This window comes from Haliotis cracherodii, unplaced genomic scaffold, assembly GCF_022045235.1.
Source record: "Haliotis cracherodii isolate W230 unplaced genomic scaffold, xgHalCrac1.p SCAF_4, whole genome shotgun sequence".
NCBI lineage: Eukaryota > Metazoa > Mollusca > Gastropoda > Lepetellida > Haliotidae > Haliotis > Haliotis cracherodii.
In genome coordinates this window covers 61745279-61772554 of record NW_027266297.1, presented here as the reverse complement: position 1 = coordinate 61772554, position 27276 = coordinate 61745279, and the positions used below count along the sequence as shown (strand labels likewise).

Sequence of the window (27276 nt, the reverse complement as noted above, 5' to 3'; positions counted from 1 at the left end):
AATATTTCTGAGTGCGGCGTGAGACAACGAAGGAGCAAATGTATTTACATTGAGTATATGAAGTGTGTATCTACAATGTGTACCTACAGTGTGTATCTACAACGTGTATCTGTAGTGTGTACGAATCCTGTGTTTTCTGCAGCGTGTGTCTGCAGTGTTTGTACACAGGGCGTCTGCAGTACCTGCTAACGGGAAAAGTAACTGCGTTCATATTTAGTTCACTAAAATAAATTCATTCTGAAATCAAGTAATGCATCAATCAATACACATTCCTGAAGAAATCTCCTCGACTTCAAGGCCGTGATTCACAATACAAACGTTAATGCACGGCACACACTTTGAATGTTTCCGTGTTTGTTGGGAGCATGATACTCACACACATGATTTTAGAAAGTGAATAACACACAATTGTTAAGCTGTCAGGTGCCCATAAAACACTTTTGTTCAACAGTAAATATCGATTAATCAATGCCAGGGCTTGTTGAATGAACCTCTACGCGCCATGTGTATGCTGGAAACAGGAAAGGCGCAAAACTAAGATATATACCTGTATATGATCATCGAAACGCTATATATTCTCTTTGGAGACTTTATCTACAGCAGGACCGCCTCCGTGGTCTAGTGGTAGAGCGTCCGCCCGGAGAGCGGAAGGTCCGGGGATCGATCCCCGACCGCGGCATACCAAAAGACGTTAAAATATGGTACTTGTTGTTACCCTGTCTGGCGCTCGGCACTAAGGGGCTAAAACAAGGACTGGTCGGCTCGGAGTCAGTATACTGTGTCTGAGTGGGGTACTCATGTTAAACTGCGGCATGGTATCTCAGTGAGCTAGCACTATAAATCGGCATCAGTCCGGACTAGTACAAGCAGCCACACAAACACACACACGTAAATGCACGTCGCTATATAAGTGCAATAATCTTGGACGCGACGTTAAACACCATTTCACCTCACCTCACCTTATCTACAGCATTGCTCATGACTTGCCTCAGCAAGAAGTAGCCTCAGCAAGAAAACCATGTTTGTTTTTGTGCATCTATGGAATCAATACCAAACTGGGACATTAACAGCTCGGCTAAGTCCAGGGTCGAGACCAATTGGTGGCAGAACCGTACGCAACAGGTTGCTGGAGAAAAACATCCGGCCCTGACGTCGTGCAAATCGCCAGGCACGCCCAGGTTGGTGTAGACAGTATAGTACGAGGGCAGTATATTTTTCACAGCTGAGAGGAGCTTTCATCTGGACAGCTCTCATGGTAGTGCAAGGGTCAACATGCGTTCAGGCGAACGTTTTAACGATGCTTGCGATACCCAACGTCGTCAGTTTGAGGGTGGAACAGTAATGGTATGGGGTGGCATTACAATTCCTAGAAGAACACAACTCATCATTGTTAATGGCAATTTGAAAGGCGTAGCTTACCGGGACGATGCCGTTCGAGTTCACGGTCTACTCTTTGTGCTAAGGCAGGAACCTAACACCACGTTGCAACAGGAAAATACATGAAGCACGTGTTGCAACAGATAGTTTGATGCAGCATAACATGTTTTGTTCTGCCATTGCCGGATGTTTCTTCAGACCTCTCCCTCCTAGACCATGTCTGGGATGAGATGGCGCGGCGCCTACGACAGGAACTGAACTAGTCGGCATCACTAGCTTTTTGAACAAAATCCACTGGGCTGTTATCAATTATTTGTTGTCTTTAATGCACCTCTTCTGCCCCGATGTAGCAACGCAAGAGGTACTCACACCGGGTATTGACATTGTTAATTGAGTTTAAACCAATCCTCGTTTATGGCGTGTCGCACACTCTCATGTTTCCAGGTTTTGGCTTTGTCAATGAATTTGTTATCATAAAATATAAATCAAACAAATGACCAGACAGTTGTTATTTTTAATAACATTACATCTACACCGCTTTATATAAAGCACTCATACTGTTTTCCCATACACATCTGCAGTGTGTACCTAGAGTATGTATTGGTAGCGCCTGTATAAGCCAGTTTGAGCCCTGGTAACTTGAGCCCTGGTAACTTGAGCCCTGGTGGCCTGGCACAAGTAACCAGTGATTTGATTGCTTGTTTGGGCTCATTAACTTGACGTGTTGTTTCTACAGAAACCTGTTCCCAAGTTTGCAAACCACGGACTGAGAACATTTAACTTATTGGCTGCCTATGGGTGAGTTTAAAGCATGCCTGTATCCCTTAGGCGTTCAACATGTTGTAGACGATGCATTCCCATTCTGATCGCAATAATACATTAAAGCAAAATTAGAGAGCTTACGTGTTACGGTGGTGAATGAAAATCGACCTAACTAATGGCTCAGTACGATTTGACCTCCTTTCACTGAAGAGTCAAAATATACAAATGATCCCAACCAAGCGCACACACGAATTGCATAGTCCACATGCAATGTTCAGACTGACCCATGAAGATTCCGGGGTAGAATAGGTCTTCAGCAACCCATGCTTGCCGTGAAAGGTGACTATGCTTGTCGTAAAAGGCGACTAACGGGATCGGGTGGTCAGACTCGCTGACTTGGTTGATGCATGTCATCGATCCCAATTGCGTGGATCGATGCTCATGACATTAATCACTGGATTGTCTGGTTCAGAATGGATTATTTACAGAACGCCGTCATATAGCTTGAATATTGCTGAGTGTGGCGTTAAACAACAAACCAACCAACCAATGTTCAGAGTGTGTTGGGCGTTATATTCAGGTTCTGTCACAGGCATTTTTGAAAGCTGATCTTTATTCTGACGACCGATCACAAGATTTACGTTTCAAGATCCCGAACACTTTTGGGGAGTATATATTTTGCATATGCAATGTGCAGTACGATGTATTTCCAAATCTTTTCTGATAATCACAGCAGAACCGTTCTGAGGCAATTTAAACATCGATTTTACTGGAAGAAGTGAAAATCGAAGACATTTAAAGTTAATATATTTCACCACTGCGAACTTCATCGATCTGATCGGATCGCATTTAGCAAGAACATAATTTCAACCTATGAAATGTGTTGACTGGTAATCAGTAGATCCACAGGCAGAGATTTGGATATCTGCTACGAGAGTGATGTGCTGTCAACGGGTTATCTGCCCGGAGTGATCTCCCAACGCGACGAGCGGAATATTGATCCCTATATAGATTTCTGTCCAATATTGTACCGCACACCTGGCCTATGATCCTCCAACTAAACCCCTTACATCACATAACACATGGACGTGATCTCTGCCTTGTTGCAGCTATGTTTCCTCTTCTTGACACACCGTGGTCGAGTTGTGTAATGGGCACTTGACCGCAGGAGGGTGCCACAAATAACTGTATGTGAATGGGAACGAACTGATAAAGGTTTCTCAAGAAAGGGCTTCTTGCTTGTTATCGGAACGCCAGATCCTCTCACCAGAAAGCGGTAACGAATCTCATTTTTACGAGTTTTCCTGGCCTGTCTAGTGTTCAATTGTGAAACAGCTCTTATTATATAAGAATGGATAATGGTTGACTAATATGATCAGATTCATGCCAACACAATTAGACCCGTGAAGATCCGGAGTAGCATAGGTCTTCAGCAACCCATATGCTTGCCGTAAAAGGTGACTGTGTTCGTCGTAAGAGGCGACTAACGGGATCGGGTGGTCAGGCTCGCTGACTTGGTTGATGCATGTCATCGATCCCAATTGCGTGGGTCTATGTACATGATATTAATCACTGAATTATCTGGTCCAGACTCGATTATCTACAGACGTTAAACAACAAACCAACCAAACCAACCAACACAGTTAATGTCTTGACACAAGTTGGATAATAGATTGGAGTGGTAAGTATGCCATGAGATCCATGAAGACAGTGAGGCAGATTGTTGACATAATGGCGTTATGGGTTCCTGATTTCCTTTCTCTTGAATATACCAGTATATATCAACGCCAGAGAATAATTAATTCGAGTATCTGCCGAAACAGATTCCGTTCGGCGTAAAAGGCAAATTATCGTCGGAAATTGTAAGTGTTGATTACTGATAATCACTGATAACAATAGGTGTTTGCTATTCATAATTCTTTACAACGTCTTAAGATAAAAATAATGATAATAAATATTATAACAATACAAGAACAATAAAACGTAAAGTAAGTTTAATCTAGCCGTGCGTGTCTGGTTACATATTGGTTATTTGATCTTGGTTACGTATTAGCCACTGACTTGTCCAAACCTCCATGTTAGGAAGATGGCTTTTGTACCCGTCTAAGAGGTTAATGATATTGGCTGCTTCACAATGTTCGAAAGAAGGGTTGCCAGAAAAGTTCTGAGTCTAACTTTGAAAGATGTATAGTGACCCCTTAACAGTATGCTTGAATAACTTACAATACTCCCCTTACGTACAGGCTGCATTTGAACCAATACACAACCAGGAAGCACATTTCTGCAGGCATCAACGTGACGTTATATTATTCTCGGTTGATGGAAATCGGCATGACTGGCTACCGCCGTCACTTTTCCAGGATGATGCTCCTTCCTTTCCACAGTTAAGAGAAGTGGTCGGCGGAGTTCAAGAGGGGAACAGGGAGTCTCGAAAAAATCAGGAAGACCTTCAGTTGCTTGCACAAAGGAAATGATATGATTATTGACGACGACTCGCCTCATGTCACATAGCCACTGCTGTAGGCATCTCAAACGAGAGAGTTGGGAATATTCTGAAGAATGAATTGGGCAAGAGAAACGTTTCAGCTCCAGACTCTGAATCTTCTGACTCCAACTCTGAAACGTTCCACGTTCATTTCTCGTGAGAAGTATTTTTGAAATAGACCTAACTGATTTTCTTGAGAGATTTGTAAACCTGGATGAGTCTTGGGTTCACCCCGATCAGTCACTATACAGCCGTGGATATATCTACAAAGAAGGCAAAGTCTGTTCCATCGTCTGGCAAGGTAATGGCTCTGGAATTCTGGTATTCAAAAGCATACCACTGGTATATATTCTGAAAGGTCAGACCATTGATGGGAGGGTGGAAGCTTTCTCCATCAATGGGATCCAGGATTTAGGTAGACGTCGGAGGGATTATGTCGAAAAATGATTAGCAACCGATTCCATCAACGAAATCCATCATAGTTAGGAACAGAACTTTTCTGCTACACCTCGTTTATGATAGGGTCATATGATCAACGTTTTAGTATATGTGCCAATTATGTCCTGTTTGAGATAAGGGCTGACTGGAATACCTTGGGCCCGGCCCGTTGCTTTCCTAATTATGTGTCTTGCTGTGTTCCGATGGCCTTGGTCACTACTCATACTTTCAGTCACCGATTGGCGATGTGTAAAGGTGGCCCTCATAAATTTGTTGCATTGCTGACTGAGATAGGAATCATCACACATTTGAGAAAGACATTGCCCTTTTACTTTATATACGCATCTCACTCACTCCTCTCACTCACTCGTATTTCAACTTTGCACATTTAATCTCAAGACTAACTCATCACTAAACTGAGCGTCTTGGGGCTTGATACTGCATTCTTGTCGTATCTCACAGTGCTTTATACTCAGTGATTAAAATATTTGCTTATATCTGTGAGTTTCACTTCGTAAGACGTCCAATTCTTAACACCATTGATTTCGGTAAGAGTAAATTTCCAAATGACATCGTAGCATTATTTGGGATAAAAGCAAACACGCAAGGCATGCATCGTTACAGCCGTGGGCTTCGCCTGGTGAGTTTTAGACTTGCGCGGAAATCGATTTTTTTCTACTGGAACACACCTTGATAGGTCTAAGGCTTCTGGTGCCAAGTGCTAATCCTCTTAAATTACAGAGGAGTGTTCGTTTTCCATCACACAGAGTGAAGACACACAGCGTCGGTACACGGGCCAACCCTGACGTACTACTGGTTACACGACTGGTGTGCGTCACAATGTGCGCGAGGCGGATTTTAGCAATAATTGATCGATGAAATGGTATTTGATGGTCTTATTAGAGCATTGGTAGAGCCAAAATCAAACCTAGAGGCATATCCCTTCGTTCGAAAAGCATTTCTTGGTAATATAACCATGCCAGAAATAGATGTTCAATTCTATAAGCGTTCAGGACTTTGTAACGACATGACCTTCCAGTCTCTGAGATAAGGATATTAAGATATGACCATGTATTATATATATTCACGAGTTTCATAAAATCGTTTTTACACGGGAGCGAGTTTAGTATTTTATTTATTACTTGCCATTTATAACGTTTTTTGAATTATACTGTTGAGTATGAATAGGCTGACATCTACACGACCCACGGCATAATCCAATTGAGTTTAACCGAATAATACTTCAAACACGTCAAAAGTTTAAACCTATGAATTAAATACCATACAACGGTCCACCTATAGAATTCACATAATTATCGTAGGGCTAAGACTATCACAACTCACATATTTTAACTTACAATAGACTAACGACTGTCGTTGCGCTACAATACGATCGCCAAGTGGAACATGCCTTGTATCTCAAAGTTTACAATAACGTCACAATACCCGATGACGTAATTTGTGGAATTTTGTTCCAAGGTCATTTGGCGAATCAATGCCATGTGACGTCAGCCTAGCAACAATGTTGCTGGGGCGATCGAGTGTGCATAAGCTCCTCTCAGTGATCTATCAACGCCACACGCAATGTCATTGAATAAGCCAAGGGATGTCGAGAGCTTTCATATTTTGTTCGTGAAACGTGTTCCGAGAGTACATAAGCACGCGTTTTGGTATTACACAATGTGTAATACAGCTGTATCTCTTCACGGGCAAGTAATACATAGCGAATACTTCACATACTCTGGTTAGATACCACTTTTACGAAACGAGTGGACTTTCTATGGTATCACGAGTTTCGTAAAAACGGCGTCAAATGAGAATGAGTGTGGTATTGTATTTATAAACCGCGTTAAACGTGTATTTAAGTGTAAATATAGCAACTTTCTTTCGTTAATGGACCAAATCGAAACCGGTTGCAAATCTGGTTTCGATTTGTTGGGCATTGTTGACATTTCTATGCATACGCATTACCAAATGTTCCTGCTGTTGTGTTTGCCAAACGCTCAACAGCAGCAACGCTCAAGATCTTTATTTACGAAATTTCTTCAACGGATGGTAATTCAAGCGCTTTGTTGTTAGAAAGCAGGGCAACTGTAAGAAAACTTAAAAAGTCATATAACACCAAGCTTTGATTCTCGAACCACCTGTCGGTCACTCGCACCTCCAGAATCCCGGCGTGGCAAATCAAAACGGTTTGGTTCCTTGATCTATCAGCTGAATTTATGTTCTGTTCGTACCATTTTGGGAAAAGGAAATTTATCGTACATGGAAAATGGAGGTGAGGTGAAAAGGAGTTTAACGTCGCCTGCAAGATTATTGCTCTTATTTAGCGACGTGCAATCACGTGTGTGGGTGTGGCTTTTTGTACTCGTGCGAACTAATGCCGATTTACAGTGGTAGCCAACGGAGATACCATCCCGCAGCCTAACATGAATACCCCACTCGGACACAGTATACTGACTCCGAGCAGACCAGTCCTTGTTTTAACTCCTTAATGCCGAGCGCCAGACAGGGTAACAACAAGTACCATCGTTTAAGGTATTTTGTTATGACGCGGCCGGGGATAGAACCCCGGACCTTCCGCTCTCCGGATGAACGCTCTACCACTAGACCACGGAGGCGGTCATGGAAAATATATGATTTGTGTAGCAGCTCTATGTATAACAAACATAGAATGCAAAGCGAATTTGATGTGTGTGACTATCTTGTCTTGCTTTGTCTTTGTAAATGTCTCTCGATATCATGAGATTCCTCAGTTCTGTCTCAAAATAGTAAAAGATTTGTAAAGGGTTACAGTTATGGACCGCCTCCGTGGTCTAGTGGTAGAGCGTCCGCCCGGAGAGCGGAATGTCAAGGGTTCGATCCCCGATCGCGTCATACCAAAAGACGTAGTACTTGTTTTTACCCTATCTGGCGCTCGGCATTAAGGGTAAAAACAAGGACTGGTCCGCTCGGAGTCAGTATACTGAGTCTGAGTGGGGTATTTATGTTAAACTGTGGCATGGAAACTCAGTGGGCTAGCACTATAAATCGGCATCACACACGTGATTGCACGTTGCTAGATAAGTGCAATAATTTTTAAAAGCGGCGTAATACCATACTCAATCACTCAATTCATCATCGTCCACTGTGCGCAGTTTGCTACAAGGAGCTAATATGAACGTTGGTAATGTCAAGAAAATGGTGGAAATGATGTGGGCACTTTTTACCAAACTAAAAGAGTCAAATTTGGGGAACCTTCAGAAAAAATTAAAATTTGATTATGACAAGTGACATGCTTGCATTTTTTAAACTTCAATCAGTAATAAAAATGTTAAACTTGTGGCGACATTAGATCGAAAGCAATTAGCAATTATTTTGAAACAAAACATCACCCGTCTCCCCCCGGTTATAATTACTGCATTTACAAGACCTGCTTGACAACGAAATAAGGATCTATACAAAAATGTCGCTTTTTACGGTATTACATATACATGCAATCACGTGTGTGGGTGTGGCTTTTTGTACTCGTGCGAACTAATGCCGATTTACAGTGGTAGCCAACGGAGATACCATCCCGCAGCCTAACATGAATACCCCACTCGGACACAGTATACTAACTCCGAGCACACCAGTCCTTGTTTTAACTCCTTAATACCGAGCGCCAGAAAGGGTAACAACAAGTACCATCTTTTAAAGTATTTTGTTATGACGCGGCCGGGGATCGAACCCCGGACCTTTCGCTCTCCGGATGAACGCTCTACCACTAGACCACGGAGGCGGTCATGGAAAATATATAATTTGTGTAGCAGCTCTATGTATAACTAACATAGAATGCAAAGCGAATTTGATGCGTGTGACTATCTTGTCTTGCTTCATAAAGTCTTTGTAAATGTCTCTCGTTATCATGAGATTCCTCAGTTCTGTCTCAAAATAGTAAAAGATTTGTAAAGGGTTACAGTTATGGACCGCCTCCGTGGTCTAGTGGTAGAGCGTCCGCCCGGAGAGCGGAATGTCCGGGGTTCAATCCCCGATCGCGTCATACCAAAAGACGTAGTACTTGTTGTTACCCTATCTGGCGCTCGGCATTAAGGGTAAAAACAAGGACTGGTCCGCTCGGAGTCAGTATACTGAGTCTGAGTGGGGTATTTATGTTAAACTGTGGCATGGAAACTCAGTGGGCTAGCACTATAAATCGGCATCACACACGTGATTGCACGTTGCTAGATAAGTGCAATAATTTTTAAAAGCGGCGTAATACCATACTCAATCACTCAATTCATCATCGTCCACTGTGCGCAGTTTGCTACAAGGAGCTAATATGAACGTTGGTAATGTCAAGAAAATGGTGGAAATGATGTGGGCACTTTTTACCAAACTAAAAGAGTCAAATTTGGGGAACCTTCAGAAAAAATTAAAATTTGATTATGACAAGTGACATGCTTGCATTTTTTAAACTTCAATTAGTAATAAAAATGTTAAACTTGTGGCGACATTAGATCGAAAGCAATTAGCAATTATTTTGAAACAAAACATCACCCGTCTCCCCCCGGTTATAATTACTGCATTTACAAGACCTGCTTGACAACGAAATAAGGATCTATACAAAAACGTCGCTTTTTACGGTATTAAAGAAGTTGTTATCCATAAAACTGTGTCTACCTTGTCACCCGTCAACTTCTAAGTAATGCCTATCAAACAAGTTACTACACGTAGTTTAGATGTTGACCAGTTTGGTACAACTCTTCCAAATAGTTGACTGGCCCTTTTAGGTAAAATGTCATCAATTCTCTGATGAAGTGGTAATCACTTAATTAGCCTGCTTGTATCTGTCAGAATACAATGATATACAATTACTATCGCTTAAAATACATTCATTAAAATACATAAACCACACGACATAAAATAAGGTTACAAATATCTAAAATTACAACACACGAGAAGAGAAATTGATAGTTTAAGATATTATTACATAAGGTGTCAACCGATATTGTGTTTTGTTTTGTTGTTGAACGCCGCACTCAGCAATATTCCAGCTGTGACGGCGGTCTATAGATAATCGAGTCTGGACCAGGCATTCCAGTGATTAATATCATGAGCATCGATCCACGGAAATGGGATCGATGACATGAATCAACCAAGTCAGCGACCTTGACCACCCGATCCCGTTAGTCGCCTCTTATGACAAGCATAGATGCCTTTTACGGCAAGCATATGGGTTGCTGAAGACGTATTCTACCCCGGATCCTCCCGGTAAAACCGATATTGTGACTTACTTCATAGTATGCAATACAACAATCATTGGAGACTGAACCGCCTCCGTGGTCTAGTGGTAGAGCATCGGCCCGGAGAGCGGAAGGTCCGGGGTGTGATCCCCGACCGCGGCATACCAAAAGACGTTAAAAGATGGTACTTGTTGTTACCCTGTCTGGCGCTCGGCATTAAGGGGATAAAACAAGGACTGATCGGCTCGGAGTCAGTATACTGTGTCTCAGTGTGGTATTCATGTTAATCTGCGGCATGGTATCTCAGTGAGCAAGCACTATAAATCGGCATCAGTCCGGACTAGTACATCAGCCACACACACACACACACGTGCATGCACGTCGCTATATAAGTGCAATAATATTGGACGCGACGTTAAACCCCATTTCACCTCACCCATTCCCGTTGATCGATGCTCATGATATCAATCACTGGAATGTCTGGTCCAGACTCGATTATCTGCAACCGATATTGTGACTTACTTCATAGTATGCAATACAACAATCATTGGAGACTGTGGTAAGAAGCTCAATACCTGTTGGTTCCACCAATCCATGGTGTATGGGATGCTACTTGCTTCATATATTTGTACAGACATAACAAAACACAGTTTTCATAAACGGTTTAATAAATATATCGCACGGTTACATTCAAACAAAACTGTCACATTTCACTGAACGCGTATATATCCAAGAAAAATACATTTGAACGATAAAATAGCTTGGATTTAAATGTCAACATGACTCAATGCGCTTACAAAAGCTAGCAAACAGCGTTGAAGTTCAGACAGGTAAACCTTTAACAACAAAACATTAATACGTTTCCATTTTGTACATACCAATATCTATAAATAGTTTGATGTTCATGGTTCAGACTTTTACGAATGTCCCACACCTGTAAAATTATCAACATATGTACATAATTAGTGTCTCTGTAAATGTCATATTTAGCGACCTGCAGAAAAAACACTGGTCATTAACCGATGTACGAAAGCAAACCGTGACGTCACAAGACAACAATGATTGTTATTCATTACCAACATATATATATGGCGGTATTATTATACACACTGAAGCATGGTCCTGTTGTGTATTGCTTGCACGTGTTGTGCAGGATATATAGCTCTATGGCACAGCGATGTGATTATGATGTAAATACGTCAAACATAGAACCTTCAATAATTAAGTGAGTGAGTATGGTTTTACGCCGTTTTTAGCAATATTCCAGCAATATCACGGCGGGGCACACCAGAAATGAGCTTCACACATTGTACTCATGTGGGAATCGAACCCGGATCTTCGGCGTGACGAGCGAACGCTTTAACCACTAGGCTCCCCGACCGCCCCACTTCATTAATTGGAGTGCATTATAGATCACAATGATTAACGAACCAAATAACGCGTACGTTTGTTCAGTTTACATGTAAATCGTACCACTTCACATTAATCCTCTTGACGGGAACACCAATATAGAGGCAAAGACAAATGTGACATACCTTTAATATAATATTTTTAGAAGCACACAATTCAAACGTCCTCTGATTTCTTCTATTTAACAGTGCCCTAGAATTTTGTTTGGCGAATGACCCCCTCGAAATATCTTATTTGTTTCTTAAGATATATTTTTGTAACTCTTCCTGGTATTTTTTGTTTGTCGAAGCGAATTGTCTGGCTATATTCACCCCTCTTTGAAATGAGTTACAGCAGTGTGAAGGACGCTAGAATTGTGTATCATTCTTGTTGATCCCATGCACATAAAACGCTTCACTTTGCCTCTCTTTGTCTTCGTATATGATAGTTACTTTTGAAAGGTTTTTTTATATTCCGTCAGTAGTTTATATGAGTAGCCCATGTATTAGTGCAGCAGGTTTTCACACAATCATAATCCATATATACAATAACGAAAAGTGGGTTACAGTTTTGTTTATATGTTCAATATACACGTAAATATGCAGCTACGTAGCATCACATCAAAGTAAGATGAAGGGCTCACCAGGTGCAGAAAATTGGATTTTTGATTATATTATCTCGAACACCATCCCTGTCGTATCGCGTATTTAAGAAATATCTGCCTAGTTCGTCAGTCGGACCAGTAGCACTGTCAAAATATCGTTCTTAGGGCATGCTCACTTATCACTACAGATACAATGTTATGATATAGTGACATGATGATGTACCTTTGTCACACATCCCTGTTCGTTCGCGGATTCAAGTATAGGCCTCTTCTTTACTGGTTCCATCGACCGGTAATTCTCTGTTTCAAAAAGATACAGGCACTTCCTTAATGAACCTATGGCCGTACGCATTTCAGTCGACAAGGTAAAATGTACATTGAGCAACGTCAATTGTATTATGGGTGTGTGGACAACAGTTCGATCACAAAGTGGACTTTTAACAAGAACCTCCTTTACGTTTGTCACAAGTGAATTATGTTCTCTCCTTATGGAAAACGATACTTCAATCATCCTCGAAACACACTTCAGCATTGTATCTTCCTGTTTACACCAAGTATACTGCCGGAACGGTCGTGCGTTAGGCTGGAGGACCACACGGTTCCGTCTGTGGTTGTCCTGTACTCCCGACTGAAGGTATCAGGCTTCTGTGACTGATGTCTTTACGCGACTGACATCCGATGAGTCATACTCTCCCACTCTGTATCGTTGACCGCTGAAAGTAACACATGATGCTATCGAATACCAGACAAACACATCAAGCGCTATAGTTTTGCCGTTTAGTACAATCAGCTTTGAAAACATATACTGTATGGACTATAATGTATTGTGATTTGCTTTCCTTTTAGTAAGTGTGTCACATCAAGTATTTGTTTCGTGGAAGCTTTATTGCAATAGGTATCGTCTTCAGTGATTTTATTAGTATGGTGTTACTTGTTAAAACGAAACATATATTCACTTTAAAAAAAAAAATCTATATGCCATAAATGGGGCATATAAATAATAAGTCAAATAGTAATCAAGGATGTCTTGATTAAACCAAACGAAACTGTAGATTATAACACCAGATTTGGCATGCTGTTTCTCACGACACAAGCCAAAACATTAAGATGCATAGCGAGACTTGGCCATGCCAGTGATATACAAGGAGAGAAGACAGAACATTCCACAATCACAATGTACATGACAGGAGAAGACACACACAACTTTAAGATAGGAATAGCATGAGAGAACAAGAGAAGGATGGTCAAACGTTCCTTCCAGATGAAATATGTCATTAAATCCAACAACATGTAAAACAACATCATACAACTGCGCTAAGCAGGATTTCTATACCTTGAGACCATGGTACAATGCACATGCAGTAGATACAATATCTGTGCTCATCCATGTCTTTGTGTCTACCCTTTACCCTACCCTACCCTACCCTACCCTACCCTACCCTACCCTACCCTACCCTATCCTACCCTAAATTCCCTACCCTACCCTACCCTACCCTACCCTACCCTACCAAGTGAGTTTGGTTTATCGTTGCTTTGAACAACGTTTCATTACATCACAGAGTGTCAGTTTCATCCAGAAAAATTCCCCAAATGAGTCTGGTCTTCGGAATTGTTATCCCTTTTATAAAGAGCCAGGGTCAGATGCTGTCGTTTAGATGTTATCAAACTCTATTGGGATGGTAATATGTGTATTTTTCCGGAACGATTTTGCATTTGCATATTTCATATGATACCATATCACCTTGTGAATATATGTACCAACTAATGAACGACTTGAGGGGAAATGAATGTATGCACATACACGAAATGCAGAACACAATATCAGAAATGAAATGTAACACCCTTCAAAACACAACGGAAAATTACTTGGATTCGTTTATTCGAAATCGTCAACCATATGTACATGTAATGCCGTAACAAATTATTCACTTAAACAAAGGACAACAGTAAACATCAACCAAACAAACGCAGCGTCTTGAACATGCTCTGGAGAGATGTTTGCACATTAAGAGCAAAACGAGATGAAATTTCGAAATTTCCTCTTGAATGAGCCAACATTACACGTCAAAGTCTTTGAAAGCTAGACACGATTTACGTCACTGCCCTGTGAACACATTTACACTCCAAACAACAAGGAAGGTACCATGTAAACAGAAATGTTTATTTCTAGGCAGCTTCTAGCACTACTCTATCTATTTGTTTCAATTTGAATGGTAAGCTAATGAAACGGGTCATCTGTTTTTGCTTACCTCAGGTGAAATCTAGTAGGCAAAAAGTCTTTGATAACTTTAACAAACTACAGACAGTACGCCGTTAAACTGCATGTACCACAAGTCAGCAATTATATAATAATAATCATAATCATAATCATTGGAATATCACAGACATACCGAAGGCCATGTATGGTCAGTATCAGGTTGGGCTATTTCTAGATCAAGTAGGATTAATTAATATCTGGTTGGCTTTTGATAGGGTCCCCGGAGCTACTGGGATATATTAGTAATAATTAATGTTTTGAGTGAGACTACTGACAGCGATTCTGAGAAACATGTTATCATGCCAACGCCCACATATTTAATAACCTAAATTCTTATCCTTTTTTTTGTTTCAAGAAGAGAGGTTACAATATTTATTAGAAACACACGGAAACTGGCTACGTACCTCTTTGAGGATAATGGTTCCAGTTCGTCTGAAAAATATATTCATAACTTGATGTTGGTTGTATTATTTCAATAAGAAATATTTGCATCAATTTCTGAGCTAGGAACGAAATTAAAACAATTCAAAAAGGCACATTTTGTAAAAATCGTCAAATCACAGGATTATGTAGGCCTCAATTCTCAGTTGTAACGAGTATTCTAAGAAACATGTAAATTCAAATTGACCTTAGTTCATGTCGTATAGCTCATATAAGGAAATATTGTGGTTTAAGCATCGTGGTTCAGTGGACGGATTGTAAATCTGTTAAAAGATATTTCAGAAGAGATACAATTTTCTTGACATGAAGCCAGTTGCAACAGCTTGCAAAGTCTCAAGGTAGGGCTTATATAATTTAATTGTGTGCATGTGTTTGTGTGTGTGTGTGTGTGTGTGTGTGTGTGTGTGTGTGTGTGTGTGTGTGTGTGTGTGTGTGTGTGTGTTGTGTGTGTGGTGTGTGTGTGTGGTGTGTGGTGTGTGTGTGTGTGTGTGTGTGTGTCTAATGCCTTTATATATGGGAATAAGGGGAATAGGACCAGTTGCAAAGTATAGGTTGATTGTTTTTATACTATTATACAATAACACAATAATAATTTTATACTGTTAACACAGTGATTTTCAAAAGCTCAGGTCAAATGTTAGCCTACCTGTGTCACTGAAGAAGAATAGAATGATTCACAACTTCCCATGTGACACAACTTCCCATGACTACTTTCAAACATTACCTAATGCTGCATTTGTCGAGATGGGAGCTTGATGACGATTTATGGGATAGTAATGTCTTCTGGAGGCTAAGTAAAGTAAAGGTTACAAATATGTTTGTTAATTATGTTTGTTTACATCGAGAGCCACATTTAATATTTCTACATGTCACTGATATATCACCATCGGCCCATCGACAACCGCTATGCACCAATAATTTGATCAACCGTTACACCAGGGTATTCTACAAATATAATCAAAAAGCATTTCAATCTGAGTTAGTTATAATATCGAAACATTTTGACTGCTGTATAAACGGTTTATTTCTAATTGCCAAACACCTTACAAAGTAAACCTCAAATCAGGTTTATTGGAGTCATTCTCAAGTAAAAGGCTATCATGCATCAGGCGTATGGAATATTAAATACAGGAATGTTACTTGCAATTGAAACGTCGTTTTAAGCGTCATAGACTCATACTTGCTTTGGTTATGTTTGATATGTTTCTGAAGAATTTTCTACAAACCGGTAGCATCTTACATATTATCTGAGTCGATAAATATAATTAAATATAAATATTGAAAATGTGGAATACAAGTTGTGAGATAACATTTGGGCTTATTGTGTAATCTAACACCCTCATCCCCAGCACCATCTTGTGACACGTAATACGATCACAAAGTTCAAATAAAGTCAGCAGCGACTGCAAAGTCGGTGAAGTGAGGTGATAAACCATCTTGAAACCTCCGTGTTTGACGATGTATTGAAATATTTTCAAACACACAATTTGGAATGGTTTTTAGATATAATGAAATTCGCCGTTTCCGTTCGATAAAGATGGCTGCCAGAAGTTCCTGTCCACTTCCGGTCAAACGGAGGACTCACGGTTGGTGTACGAACTTTTGCCCCTTCTTGCACACGTGGTAATCCAGCAGGAACATGCTGTACGGAACTCCTTCCGGAACTTGCCTGCAAAAGAACAAGCTACAGTGAGTCAGTGAGTATGGTTTTACGCCGCTTGTAGCAATATTCCAGCGATATCACGCCGGGGGACACCAGAAATGGGTTTTTAACACATTGTACCCATGTGGGGAATCAAACCCTGGTCTTCGGCGTGACGAGCGAACCCTTACTACTAGGCTACTCCAACGCCCCAGCTACAATGAAACGAGAGTTCTTTGAGTGAGTTGGGTTTAACGTCGCTTTTAACAGCGTTCCAGTTATATAACGGCGTGTCAGCTTAATGTGGGAGGAAAACCGAAGTGATGCAGGTCTCACATTTACAACTTCGATGAAACCCACGAGCACGGGTAATGTGCTAACAAACCTTAAAACATAATCGGGTTAAACAAGCATTCGAACTATGGATGACCCTTAGTTTTAAACAGAGCAGACCTAGCGCAAGGATTCATGATTGTAATGTTACATAATTTCAGCGATTGATAGAGTTAAAGGGGTTCGCTTCAACGAAGTGTGATCTAAATTTTGTAGAAAGTACATTGTTTATAAGCGTGCGGTGTTTCCATAACTGCTGATTCCGACTTTATTATAAGCATCTGTTTATGTATGGCAGTTGTAGTGCTGTGTGGTGCCCAGGAACAAACACATTTTTTTATGCAGATGTTACCGGAAGGGCAGGACATCCATACCCTTTTCGCGAGTACCTGGTGTCCAATGGAATCTGTTTCGTCGGATAATCGAGGCTGCTTAATCTTTGGCGTTGACTTTTTATATTCATAAACATCAATTAGTGATGATACCTGGTGCTATTCACGTTCATAGATTCCAGAACGATCTAAAAGAAATTCATTTTTATGTCATAGAAATTAGAAGACAAAAAACGAAACAACAGGCAATACAAAGCTGGTTGGTTGGTTTGTTGTTTAACGCCGCACTCAGCAATATTCCAGCTATATGACGGCGGTCTGTAAATAATCGAGTCTGGACCAGACAATCCAGTGATTGATATCATGAGCATGGATCAACGCAATTGGGATCGATGACCGTGCACCAACAAAGTCAGCGAGCCTGACCACCTGACCCCGTTAGTCGCCTTTTACGACAAGCATAGTCGCCTTTTACGGCAAGCATGGGTTGCTGAAGACCTATTCTACCCCGGCAATACAAAGCAACTTATTGAGTAACGCTTACCGCTCATGAAGTTGTAGATCATAGGGTTAATTGCACTGTTGAAATAGACGAGCCAGTGTCCGGTCAGAGTCAGTATAGATATAGTAGTTGGGCCGATGTAGTAATCCATGTCATGTATGGACATCCTGAAACAGTACAGTGGAGTGTATTAGCTTGATGGTGTTTAAGGCGAGGTGAAATTGGGTTTGACGTCGCGTCCAAGATCATTGCACTTATATTGCATGCACGTGTATATGTGTATGCGTGTGTGGCTGCTTGTACTAGTCTGGACTGATGCCGATTTATAGTGCTAGCTCACTGAGATACCATGCCGCAGTTTAACATGGATACCCAACTCAGACATAGAATACTGACTCCGAGCCGACCAGTCCTTGTTTTACCCCTTAATGCCGAGCGCCAGACAGGGTAACAACAAATACCATCTTTTAACGTATTTTGGTATGACACGGCCGGGGATCGAACCCCGGGCCTTCCGCTCTCCGGGCGGACGCTCTACCACAAGACCACGGAGGCGGTCGATGGGGTTTAAGAGTTACCGTCATACATGTGATCAAGATGTACTGTTTGTTTGTTTCTTTGTTGTTAAACGCCGCACTTAGCACTATGCCGGCAATATTAAGACGGCGGTCTGTAAATAATCGAGTCTGGACCAGATAATCCAGTGATTGATATTATAAGCATCAATCCACGAAATTGGGATGCCATGACATGCATCAACTAAGTCGGCAAGCCTGACCACCCGATCCCGTTAGTCGCCTTTCACGGCAAGCATGGGTTGCTAAATACCTATTCTTAGCCGGATCTTCACGGGTTCAGGATGTAGCTTAGTTGGTCATGGATAAAGTGTAACAATCTCACGTCCCAGAAGTAATGTTGTTATTTGAAATTAAAGCTCAATTGTAAAATAAATGTATAATTGGATTAATAGCAATTTTGTTGAAAACCTATTCTAAGCCGGATTTCCACGGGATTAGGGTGTGCTTAGTTGGTGTAGGATAAAGTATAACAATCTCAAGTCCCAGCAGCAATGTTCATCTGTGAAATTCAAGCTCATTTGTAAAATTCATCATTGGATTAATAGCAACACTCAACCTGATTATATTCCAGGTGTACACAGGCAGGAAACACAGGATGAACACAACGACCACCACAATCAACATCTTTGCAATGCGACGACGGGCACGCACTTGCGACGCGACGGCGTTTTGGGAACCCTCTGAAAAAAATAACGGGAGCTGAATCGATGATATATGTTCATACAAACTTTAAACTCCTTCTAATGACGCCAACAGCTACATGCTAGCTGATGAATAAAACAGCAACAGTTTATCGATCCGTCACCTACTTAACGCAGTGCTGCCAAATAACTGTTTGTTAATTCTCGTTAATTTTGAAATAGCCTAGTAGGTGTAATATGATGTAAAAAATCTTGAAATGAGATATGTTTCTATGGAACATATATACTCGAAAGAGAAGTTATGTATTGCATGTTAAAATGTGGCTGTCGTTTTAATTCGTTTTCTCTAAAAGATTCTCTTTTTATGATCACCCACTACCATATATTTTGACACTGACTAGTTGAGTTAAATACCGGTACAAAATAAACAGTTTTCAAAAAGCATTGAAAACTCGTTCTGCAGCATATGCATATACTCTTCAAAGTTCTTACAATTTGACAAAGGTCAACATTCTTGTTTGTATTTTCAGCGTTTATCGGCATGGATTATAATTGAATGTTTAAATCAATGTCGACACATGCTTTGAAGACCATGTATAGAACTTCAAAGCGTGTTTGCCTTTTTTCAAAATGATGATGACACTCTCGTCTCGAATCTAGCTTCATCCTCAGGCAAAAAACCATCAAACAAGTATATGACGTCTCAAATAAGGTAATGACGTTGTAAGAAGTCACATCAGTGAGAATCTCTTTGTCTTTGAAGGACAATGGCATACTCAGCCCACAAAATTAGAGTAGAGTAATCCAAACACTCCAGGCATTCCACAAATGTCAGACGCTGCTACACAATGTGCATGTTCCGTCCGCACCAAGCTTGGACCTGTGACGTGTCGAGTCAAAGACTGTGTGTAGGTTAGAGGTAATGCCTACTGAAACCACCTGATTCGGTGTTTTGATCATCGTTGGTAAGTCCTCGGAACAAATTGAGCGAGAACACATATGTTGGTGTAGTCGGTGATGGCCTCCTTTGTCGAATGCAGAGGTAGTTCATTGCATAATATGTTCAAACAACTCTAATTTAATTCTGTATGTATTCGACTGTGAGCACTTAACTCCACTTGAGACCAGTAGGAGAACCGTGTTCCGTCTAGTGGGTACTCGAGACTTTATTATGAAATCCTGTCAGTGTTACCAGAACCTCACACAGCTGCGCTAGCAGCCTACACGACAATTTTAGCCTGAAGCCATACAAGTCGTGTGCAGAGGCAGCCGCGACAAGATTCGCTGTTCGCGTGTTCGAATCCCAGCTCGTGTTTTGTCAGCAAAGAAGAAATGTCACGACGTATTGCCATGTTTATCATATACATGTTTGAATGTCTTGTCGATGCGATAATCCGATAAACATGACAGGACGTATTTTCAAGCGATGCGATGCCTTCTTTCTTAATAAACTACTGTTATTGATTAACGTTTCCAATATACTTAGAATATCGGGTTTTCAATGAGCCGCCTAAACATGGCAAGAACGATGGCTACATGTCATTTGGCACTATATAACGCGGTTCTAAAGCTTCTTCACTGAGTGAAATTACGTCTTATTTTAATAGTAATGTTATATGATAAAGGTATTATTATCCTCACGTGTTTCCGTACCTTTAAATCATATATTCGAAACAACAAAAGACTCGCAAACTACAATTTTATACATGATATTTACGATACGGAAACGCACACGGGTAATAATGGCTTTGTATATGCATTTTTCTGTAAATGAGACTAAATAAGAGTGATTTGTTACGATCTCCCTAAATATGCTGACGAAACCGCAAACATACAATTTTATTTAAGAATTGACTTTCACTCTGTGTGAGTTCATTGGATTATGAACCTTAATAGAGTGAGGACCAAACTGTATGTACGTCGGAGCTTGCGACGTGTCAAATAGACACAAAGGTAAATTCATAGATTGCTGTTGGTTATCACTGTCACCCTAGACACGGATCGAGTCGATACTACGACATTTGTATGTGGATTCCTTAATTTTGATTACTAGGGTGGGTCGTGTAAACACGTTCTTTTGAAAAACGTATGAACGTCAAATTGTGTTGTCCAATTGAAAAGCCGTATATCGTGAAACCTCAAATCCAAAAATTATCTCATGATATGTCGTGATTAACTACGAGTTTTCATAATGCACTACTGTTGAAGGGTGAACACTCGATGACCTTTCTTGAAGCAGTGAATAGTAGCTTACAGTGACCACCCTTCCCTCCTCGCAACGAAACTTACCAGTCAGCTGCCCAGCTTTCATGCTTGACCACAAACACAAGGCGATTTTAGCATATGTATATCCCATAGCGATGATAGGGAGAATGTAGAAAGTTGCAAACACAAATAGTTCGTAGTGAAAGGCAAATGTTTTCATGGCAGCTACAGGAGAACACGACGTAAGCAGCACGGTTAGATTGCGGGGTATCATCGGGTCGTTATTCTCCGTCATAATAAACAGTCTGGGTATTGCGGCAAGTTGCGCTGTCACCCAGATGGAGATAAGCGCCATGATCACTCGTGTTTTCGTTTCCTTGAAAGACAAAGGATGGCAAATGGCAAACCATCGTTCTATAGAAATGGCAGTCAGGGTCAGGATGGAGACGATGACACACACAGTCTGAAAAGAAAAGACACGTTTTGAGTGACTAATCAATGACAAGAATTGTTGGTAAAATAATGATTTTAAGAGAATTTACATCAAGTCATACGACCAGGGACACCCTTGGCCCCATACTCGCAAGCATTATTAAACGTTGCGTGTGCATACGTGAATCTACATATATTTGTGTAGTAGGAAATACCAATACAGAAGAAGAACAGAGAGAGAGAGAGAGAGAGAGTGTGAGGGAGAGAGAGAGAGAGGGGGGGAGAGAGAAAATGAGATAGTGAGAGTGAGAGAAAGTGAGTGGGTGTGTACTAACGCGAACGTCATGCGAACGTCATCTGAATGTCATGCGAACGTCATGTGAATATCATGCGAACAGAGTGCGAACGTCATGCGAACGTAAACGCAAGGCGACATTTCAGATTTGGGGTTGGGTATGCAACGGAATCGCTATGACTGCTAGAACGCCATTGCATATTGTCCATGGAAGGGTCGCTGAACAGCATTACCGAGACAATAGACTGACGCCAATAGTTGCGTCATATTAGTTCACGCTTGTTCTTTGATTCGATTGAGCTCGTGCCCACCGTGCACTATCGTAAGGGACTATCAGCCCAGCAGTAAAACATCACCAGATAGTATTGGCCAGCCACGAGTCCTGACCTGCCCCTATAGAACAAGTGATCGGGAGACGTATACGCCGACGTCAAAGGCCATCCGAACCAGACCAGGCGCTGCAAGAAGAGAGGCCAAGACTCCCTCAAACTGTCACGGGGAAATTGATTCAGACCAAGCCATGTTGTATACACGAATACTTGACCAATCGTGGGTAACATGACCCATTGTTGCTTTGGTCATCTGAAACGTTCATATTTTAACTCCCCTTTCGTCTGTCTTGGTTGTTTGCACCCCCAGAATAAACAGCCAACATGTTCTGTTGATTTCCATGTAACACTTGGTCACCCCCTTTCTTATCCATCACCATCACTCGATACCTCTTGTACTTCTGTAATCATCTATTATTGTCTAATATCCCTAGTTTATGTCAGAGTATGAATGCGGCATGAACAGAGAAAATATCCCAAGTCATTAGTAAGCTAATATGTTTCAGATAGCGTGAATAAGACCATTTACAGTTGGTTGACCCTGATGTTTAATTAAAAAAAGTTATTAATAAATAAGCTTTATAACCCCAAAACACCCAACTGACTTTTTTTGACGTTCCAGCGTCAAGATACCGCTACAATTAAGGCCGACTACGAAACGCACAATTTGTCAAATCTGTATGTAACCTTTTTAACCACAATATTACGAACGACTGTTAATCAATATCCAGATCAAAATAGCTTTTTATGAAATAGCGATAGGCTTTTAGAATAGACTCAAAATGCATGTTCTATTTGTCAGAAGCTCAGTTTAATATTTCAAAGTTCCATACCACCGCGAGTCATTTATCTAATTCCGTGCTAACTACAGACTTTCCAATCACTTTTACTGAGGCTATTGTCGGCTACAATGTTCCCGTCAACTGTTGTCAATGATTTCATTTTCCCGTGACATGAGGCGAGAACGTGTCTAGGTTTCAATGCTGCAGCCTAGCACGGTGTATTGATTGTAGGCTCGGGCGCGAAGTAGTTGACAGTCAATGACATGCTATATTACAATCCAATGACACACTATAACACAGGCAATTTCACCCAGCCCCCTAGCGATAGCCTTCTATACAACTAGATACAGAGAATCGTAAAACGTGAAAATGATTTTCGGTGGACATGTACCTTAGTATAGGATGAAAAGGTAGTTCTTCTTCTTGCTTGCACTGACGTGCGCGTCGTGCTGTGTGAAAGATCTATATTATCAATCGTTCCTCCTCTACTCTGTCATATATCTATACCCATTCCAAGGTTCATTTCGTACGTCTTCTCTGTGTGGTTATATCAAACAAGGAGTAGTAATGTTTATTTATTTATTATATTATGGATTTGATCTATCATGAGATTTAAATTATTATGCGAGGTTTACCAAAATCTATATTACTGCATATATTTATGATTGATAATTTAATTTTTTTATTGTCAGGTCAATTAGTATCGGGATTGATTAGATTGATTGAAATAGCAATGTTCTTTTAGAGTGCGTAAACAAGTTTTGACACCATTTATAACAGCATAGTTTTTGACGACGGGAAGCAATGCTATTATATGCGTCTAGAGTCTGATAGCCTCTCTTTAGCAAGCACATCACCAGTACCAATTGATGCCGGTTGAGATGGCAAATGTTCATGATGCGAAAAAACTTAAAAGCTGCTTGTAGTTACAAACCTGATTTTATCGACGAATGTTGATATATTTGATGACAGACACGAAGGTAAGATTATATTTACCAACAAAAATAATTCGTCCAACTATTTTAGTTCTTAATCAGTAATAAGCAGTTTAGAAAGTACAGCTAACCAGCTTCACTGGCAGGCTGATGAGTGATGTGATTTGACTGTAACGTCATGGCATGCAAAGCATTGTGCAGCAGTTTTATTGCATCGACATCTTCAGGAGATATGTCCTCTGGAAGCGAATTTTGGATAACAATATATTAGTGCATCACCTCATAGGCGAAGCGAAGGAATGGCAATAAATACGTTGTTACCTTGTTTCTGCTTCTTAACCATATGTTACCGCTTTCATCAAGTAGATTGCACGAAGCTGATGCTTCCAGAACGAGAAGGGATAATCGGTTTTGAAAAGCATATTTGCGATACATGTCACTGCGTGTTAATTAATGTGTACATGGATAAGCTGCATTTGATACGGCTTCAAAGTATTCATACGAATAGCTATATATTCCTCTGGACGTTGTAGAACAGACTATAGCCTGTTGTAGATGCACTCAACTTATTTCACTTGAGACGTGGCCAGAGAGGAACCGTGTTACTCCGTCCAGGAAGTCATTTATACCCAATGGTGTCAAGCGGTCCTTCAGCCTAGAACCAACTTATTAATAAGTCCACTTGTCATACAAAGTAATTACTTTTCACCATTCCCCTTCCAGGGACAGACAACTCTGGAATTAACTCGTTTCATCCTTGTGGACCTGCGTTAGTAGCAATGCCCGATTTATTGTGACTACGATGGGGCAATTGGGAGTGTTCAAGTTCCAAAATGGAAATATTTTCTTACGTAGACGAAATATCTTAAGTGACATTATTTAATGTCATGTCGCCGATTATTCGGACCCATTTAGAAGGATTTAAACTTGAAAGATCGTTGTAGGAATACTGACCTAAATGTGGAGATTAAAGGAACCATTTATTAAGTAACACATTTAGTTGGCAAGTCATAAAATATAAACGATTGTCAGATATGACACACTGAATCACTCATTTCCTTCAACCATCGATGGCTTTCTCGTCCCACATTCGGGAAGAAAATACAGTATAACTGTATACTTTATGGTTGTCTGAAAGTGACGACAGTCGCGTATATTCGGTTTCACATTGACCAGGCAATATTAATGCCACATACAACAGTCTGCCTAATGTGCCAGAATAACACGGACATCGAACCTCGTGCCCCACACAGAATAAAACAGCTCGGCTGATTTAATTCACCAGAACGATAACCACAGCAAGGCTGTCTTTCCGGAGTTCCGGGATATTTCTAATCAAGTGATGTCTGAACAGTTTACAAAAATATTGAAATGTTGCACAATTTGTTTTTGTTTTGTTTTTATTTTGACACATGCCTTGAAATATACGTTCGTGCTTTTGAACATTTTGAACATTATGAAGTGAAGGATCAGAAATGGATCGTCGTCTCATCTTAGAGGAGACTGCAAATTAAATATTTGACTATTTGGTACAAGCATGTTTATTCGTTCAACACACTTCGCTATACATTTAAGCTCTCACGTGATTTACTGTTATAATTCCTTATCAAATCGAATGATAGAGTGAATCAGGTTTTATATCGCCTTATCCCACTAAAAAGCCTGAGGAATTCTCTAGTATTTGATTATTGTGGAACAGTGGTTGTCGGCGAGCAGAGCCAGGGCATTCAAGGGGGATTAGGCTGGGGTTAGTTGGAAGTCTGAGCAAGTTTTATTCAAGTAATTAAACCAACGCTATAGTCTGTGCTAATTCCAATTATAGTATTATATCAGTCCCACAGTTAATGAAGACCGCCTCCGTGGTCTAGTGGTAGAGCGTTCGCCCGGAGAGCGGGAGGTCCGGGGTTCGATCCCCGGCCGCGTCATACCAAAAGACGTTAAAACATGGCACGTTTTGTTACCCTGTCTGGCGCTCGGCATTAAGAGCTAAAACAAGGACTGGTCGGCTCGAAGTCAGTATACTGTGTCTGAGTGGGGTATTCATGTTAAACTGCGGCATGGTTTCTCAGTGAGCTAGCACTATAAATCGGCATCAGTCCGGACTAGTACAAGCAGCCACACAAACACACACTCGTACATGCACGTCGCTATTTAAGTGCAATAATCTTGGACGCGACGTTAAACCCCATTTCACTTCACCTCACCTCACAGTTAATGATTCCTCAGTAACCCAGAGATAGTGTCTCAGTTTCACACAGGACACTAATTACACTGTCTGGACTAAATATACGAGACGACTACTTTGGCCTCACATTGTTGTGCTTCGTTTCCGGATCCTTCGACTCTAATTATCACCAAATTCAGAAGGAACGAAAATCAGAATGTCAAGTTTTTTTCATACAGTTTTTACATGACTAAATATGAATTGTTAAGGCAAGTCTAGATGTTCTGCTGAAGCATATTCCACTTGACGTAGAGGGCAAATAGCTGTAGAAATGATATGAATAGAACACTGCGAATCAATGATGACACCAGGTGTTCGCGATCATAGCCATCATGTCTTGCCCCATTGGTAGCATCCGCCATTCATACAATTTGCATAAAAAGGTTTGTATGTATTGCCTGACGCAGCACAGCAGTACGCCTGCCATGCCATGCAGCCTGTAAACAAACCAGACAATCAAGTGATCGATGAACAAAAAAATCCAGTACCATTACTGATTTGGTTGAAACTAATAAAAACAGTATGCTAATTTTGAATTACGTCTGCTGTGTACAAGTGCAGAGATTTGCTGCTTGAAAAGTAAGGAAACACGTCAAGAAATGTATTCGTTTTGCAACGCAGTGGGGCCCAGTTTTAAAGTCGTGGCCCAAACATTTCTTTTGCAGATGACACAGCACAGATAAACGCTTCTGAGCTTATGATGACACTCGGGGACTTCAGTCCACCAGCGATCCGTGAAGATCCGGGGTAGAATAGGTCTTCAGCAACCCACGTTTGCCGTAAAAGGAGACTATGCTTGTCGTAAAAGGTGACTAACGGGATCGGGACCAACTAAGCACACCATAATCCCGTGAAAATTCGGCTTAGAATAGGTTTTCAGCAAAATTGCTATTAATCCAATTATACATTTATTTTACAATTGAGCTTTAATTTTAAAAAAAACAACATTACTTCTGGGACGTGAGATTGTTATACTTTATCCATGAGCAACTATCCACATCCTGAACCCGTGAAGATCCGGCTAAGAATAGGTATTTAGCAACCAGTGCTTGTCGTAAAAGGTGACGAACGGGAATGGGTGGTCAGGCT

General features: G+C 40.8%; 1 protein-coding gene across 1 annotated transcript in view; it reads right to left on the bottom strand.

Annotated features, from left to right (window-relative positions):
• Positions 1–10934: 10934 nt before the first annotated feature.
• The window catches only part of LOC139478892 (orexin receptor type 2-like), a 51416-nt gene continuing 35074 nt past the window's right edge, over positions 10935–27276 (bottom strand). The window contains exons 2-7 of the mRNA XM_071261568.1: positions 21275–21653; positions 18901–19024; positions 17809–17933; positions 16543–16626; positions 14921–14948; positions 10935–12972 (exon numbers count right to left, since the gene is read on the bottom strand). Coding sequence (XP_071117669.1) covers positions 12897–12972; positions 14921–14948; positions 16543–16626; positions 17809–17933; positions 18901–19024; positions 21275–21653 — 816 coding nt within the window. The 3' untranslated portion in view covers positions 10935–12896. The remainder of the gene's footprint in view (positions 12973–14920; positions 14949–16542; positions 16627–17808; positions 17934–18900; positions 19025–21274; positions 21654–27276) is intronic.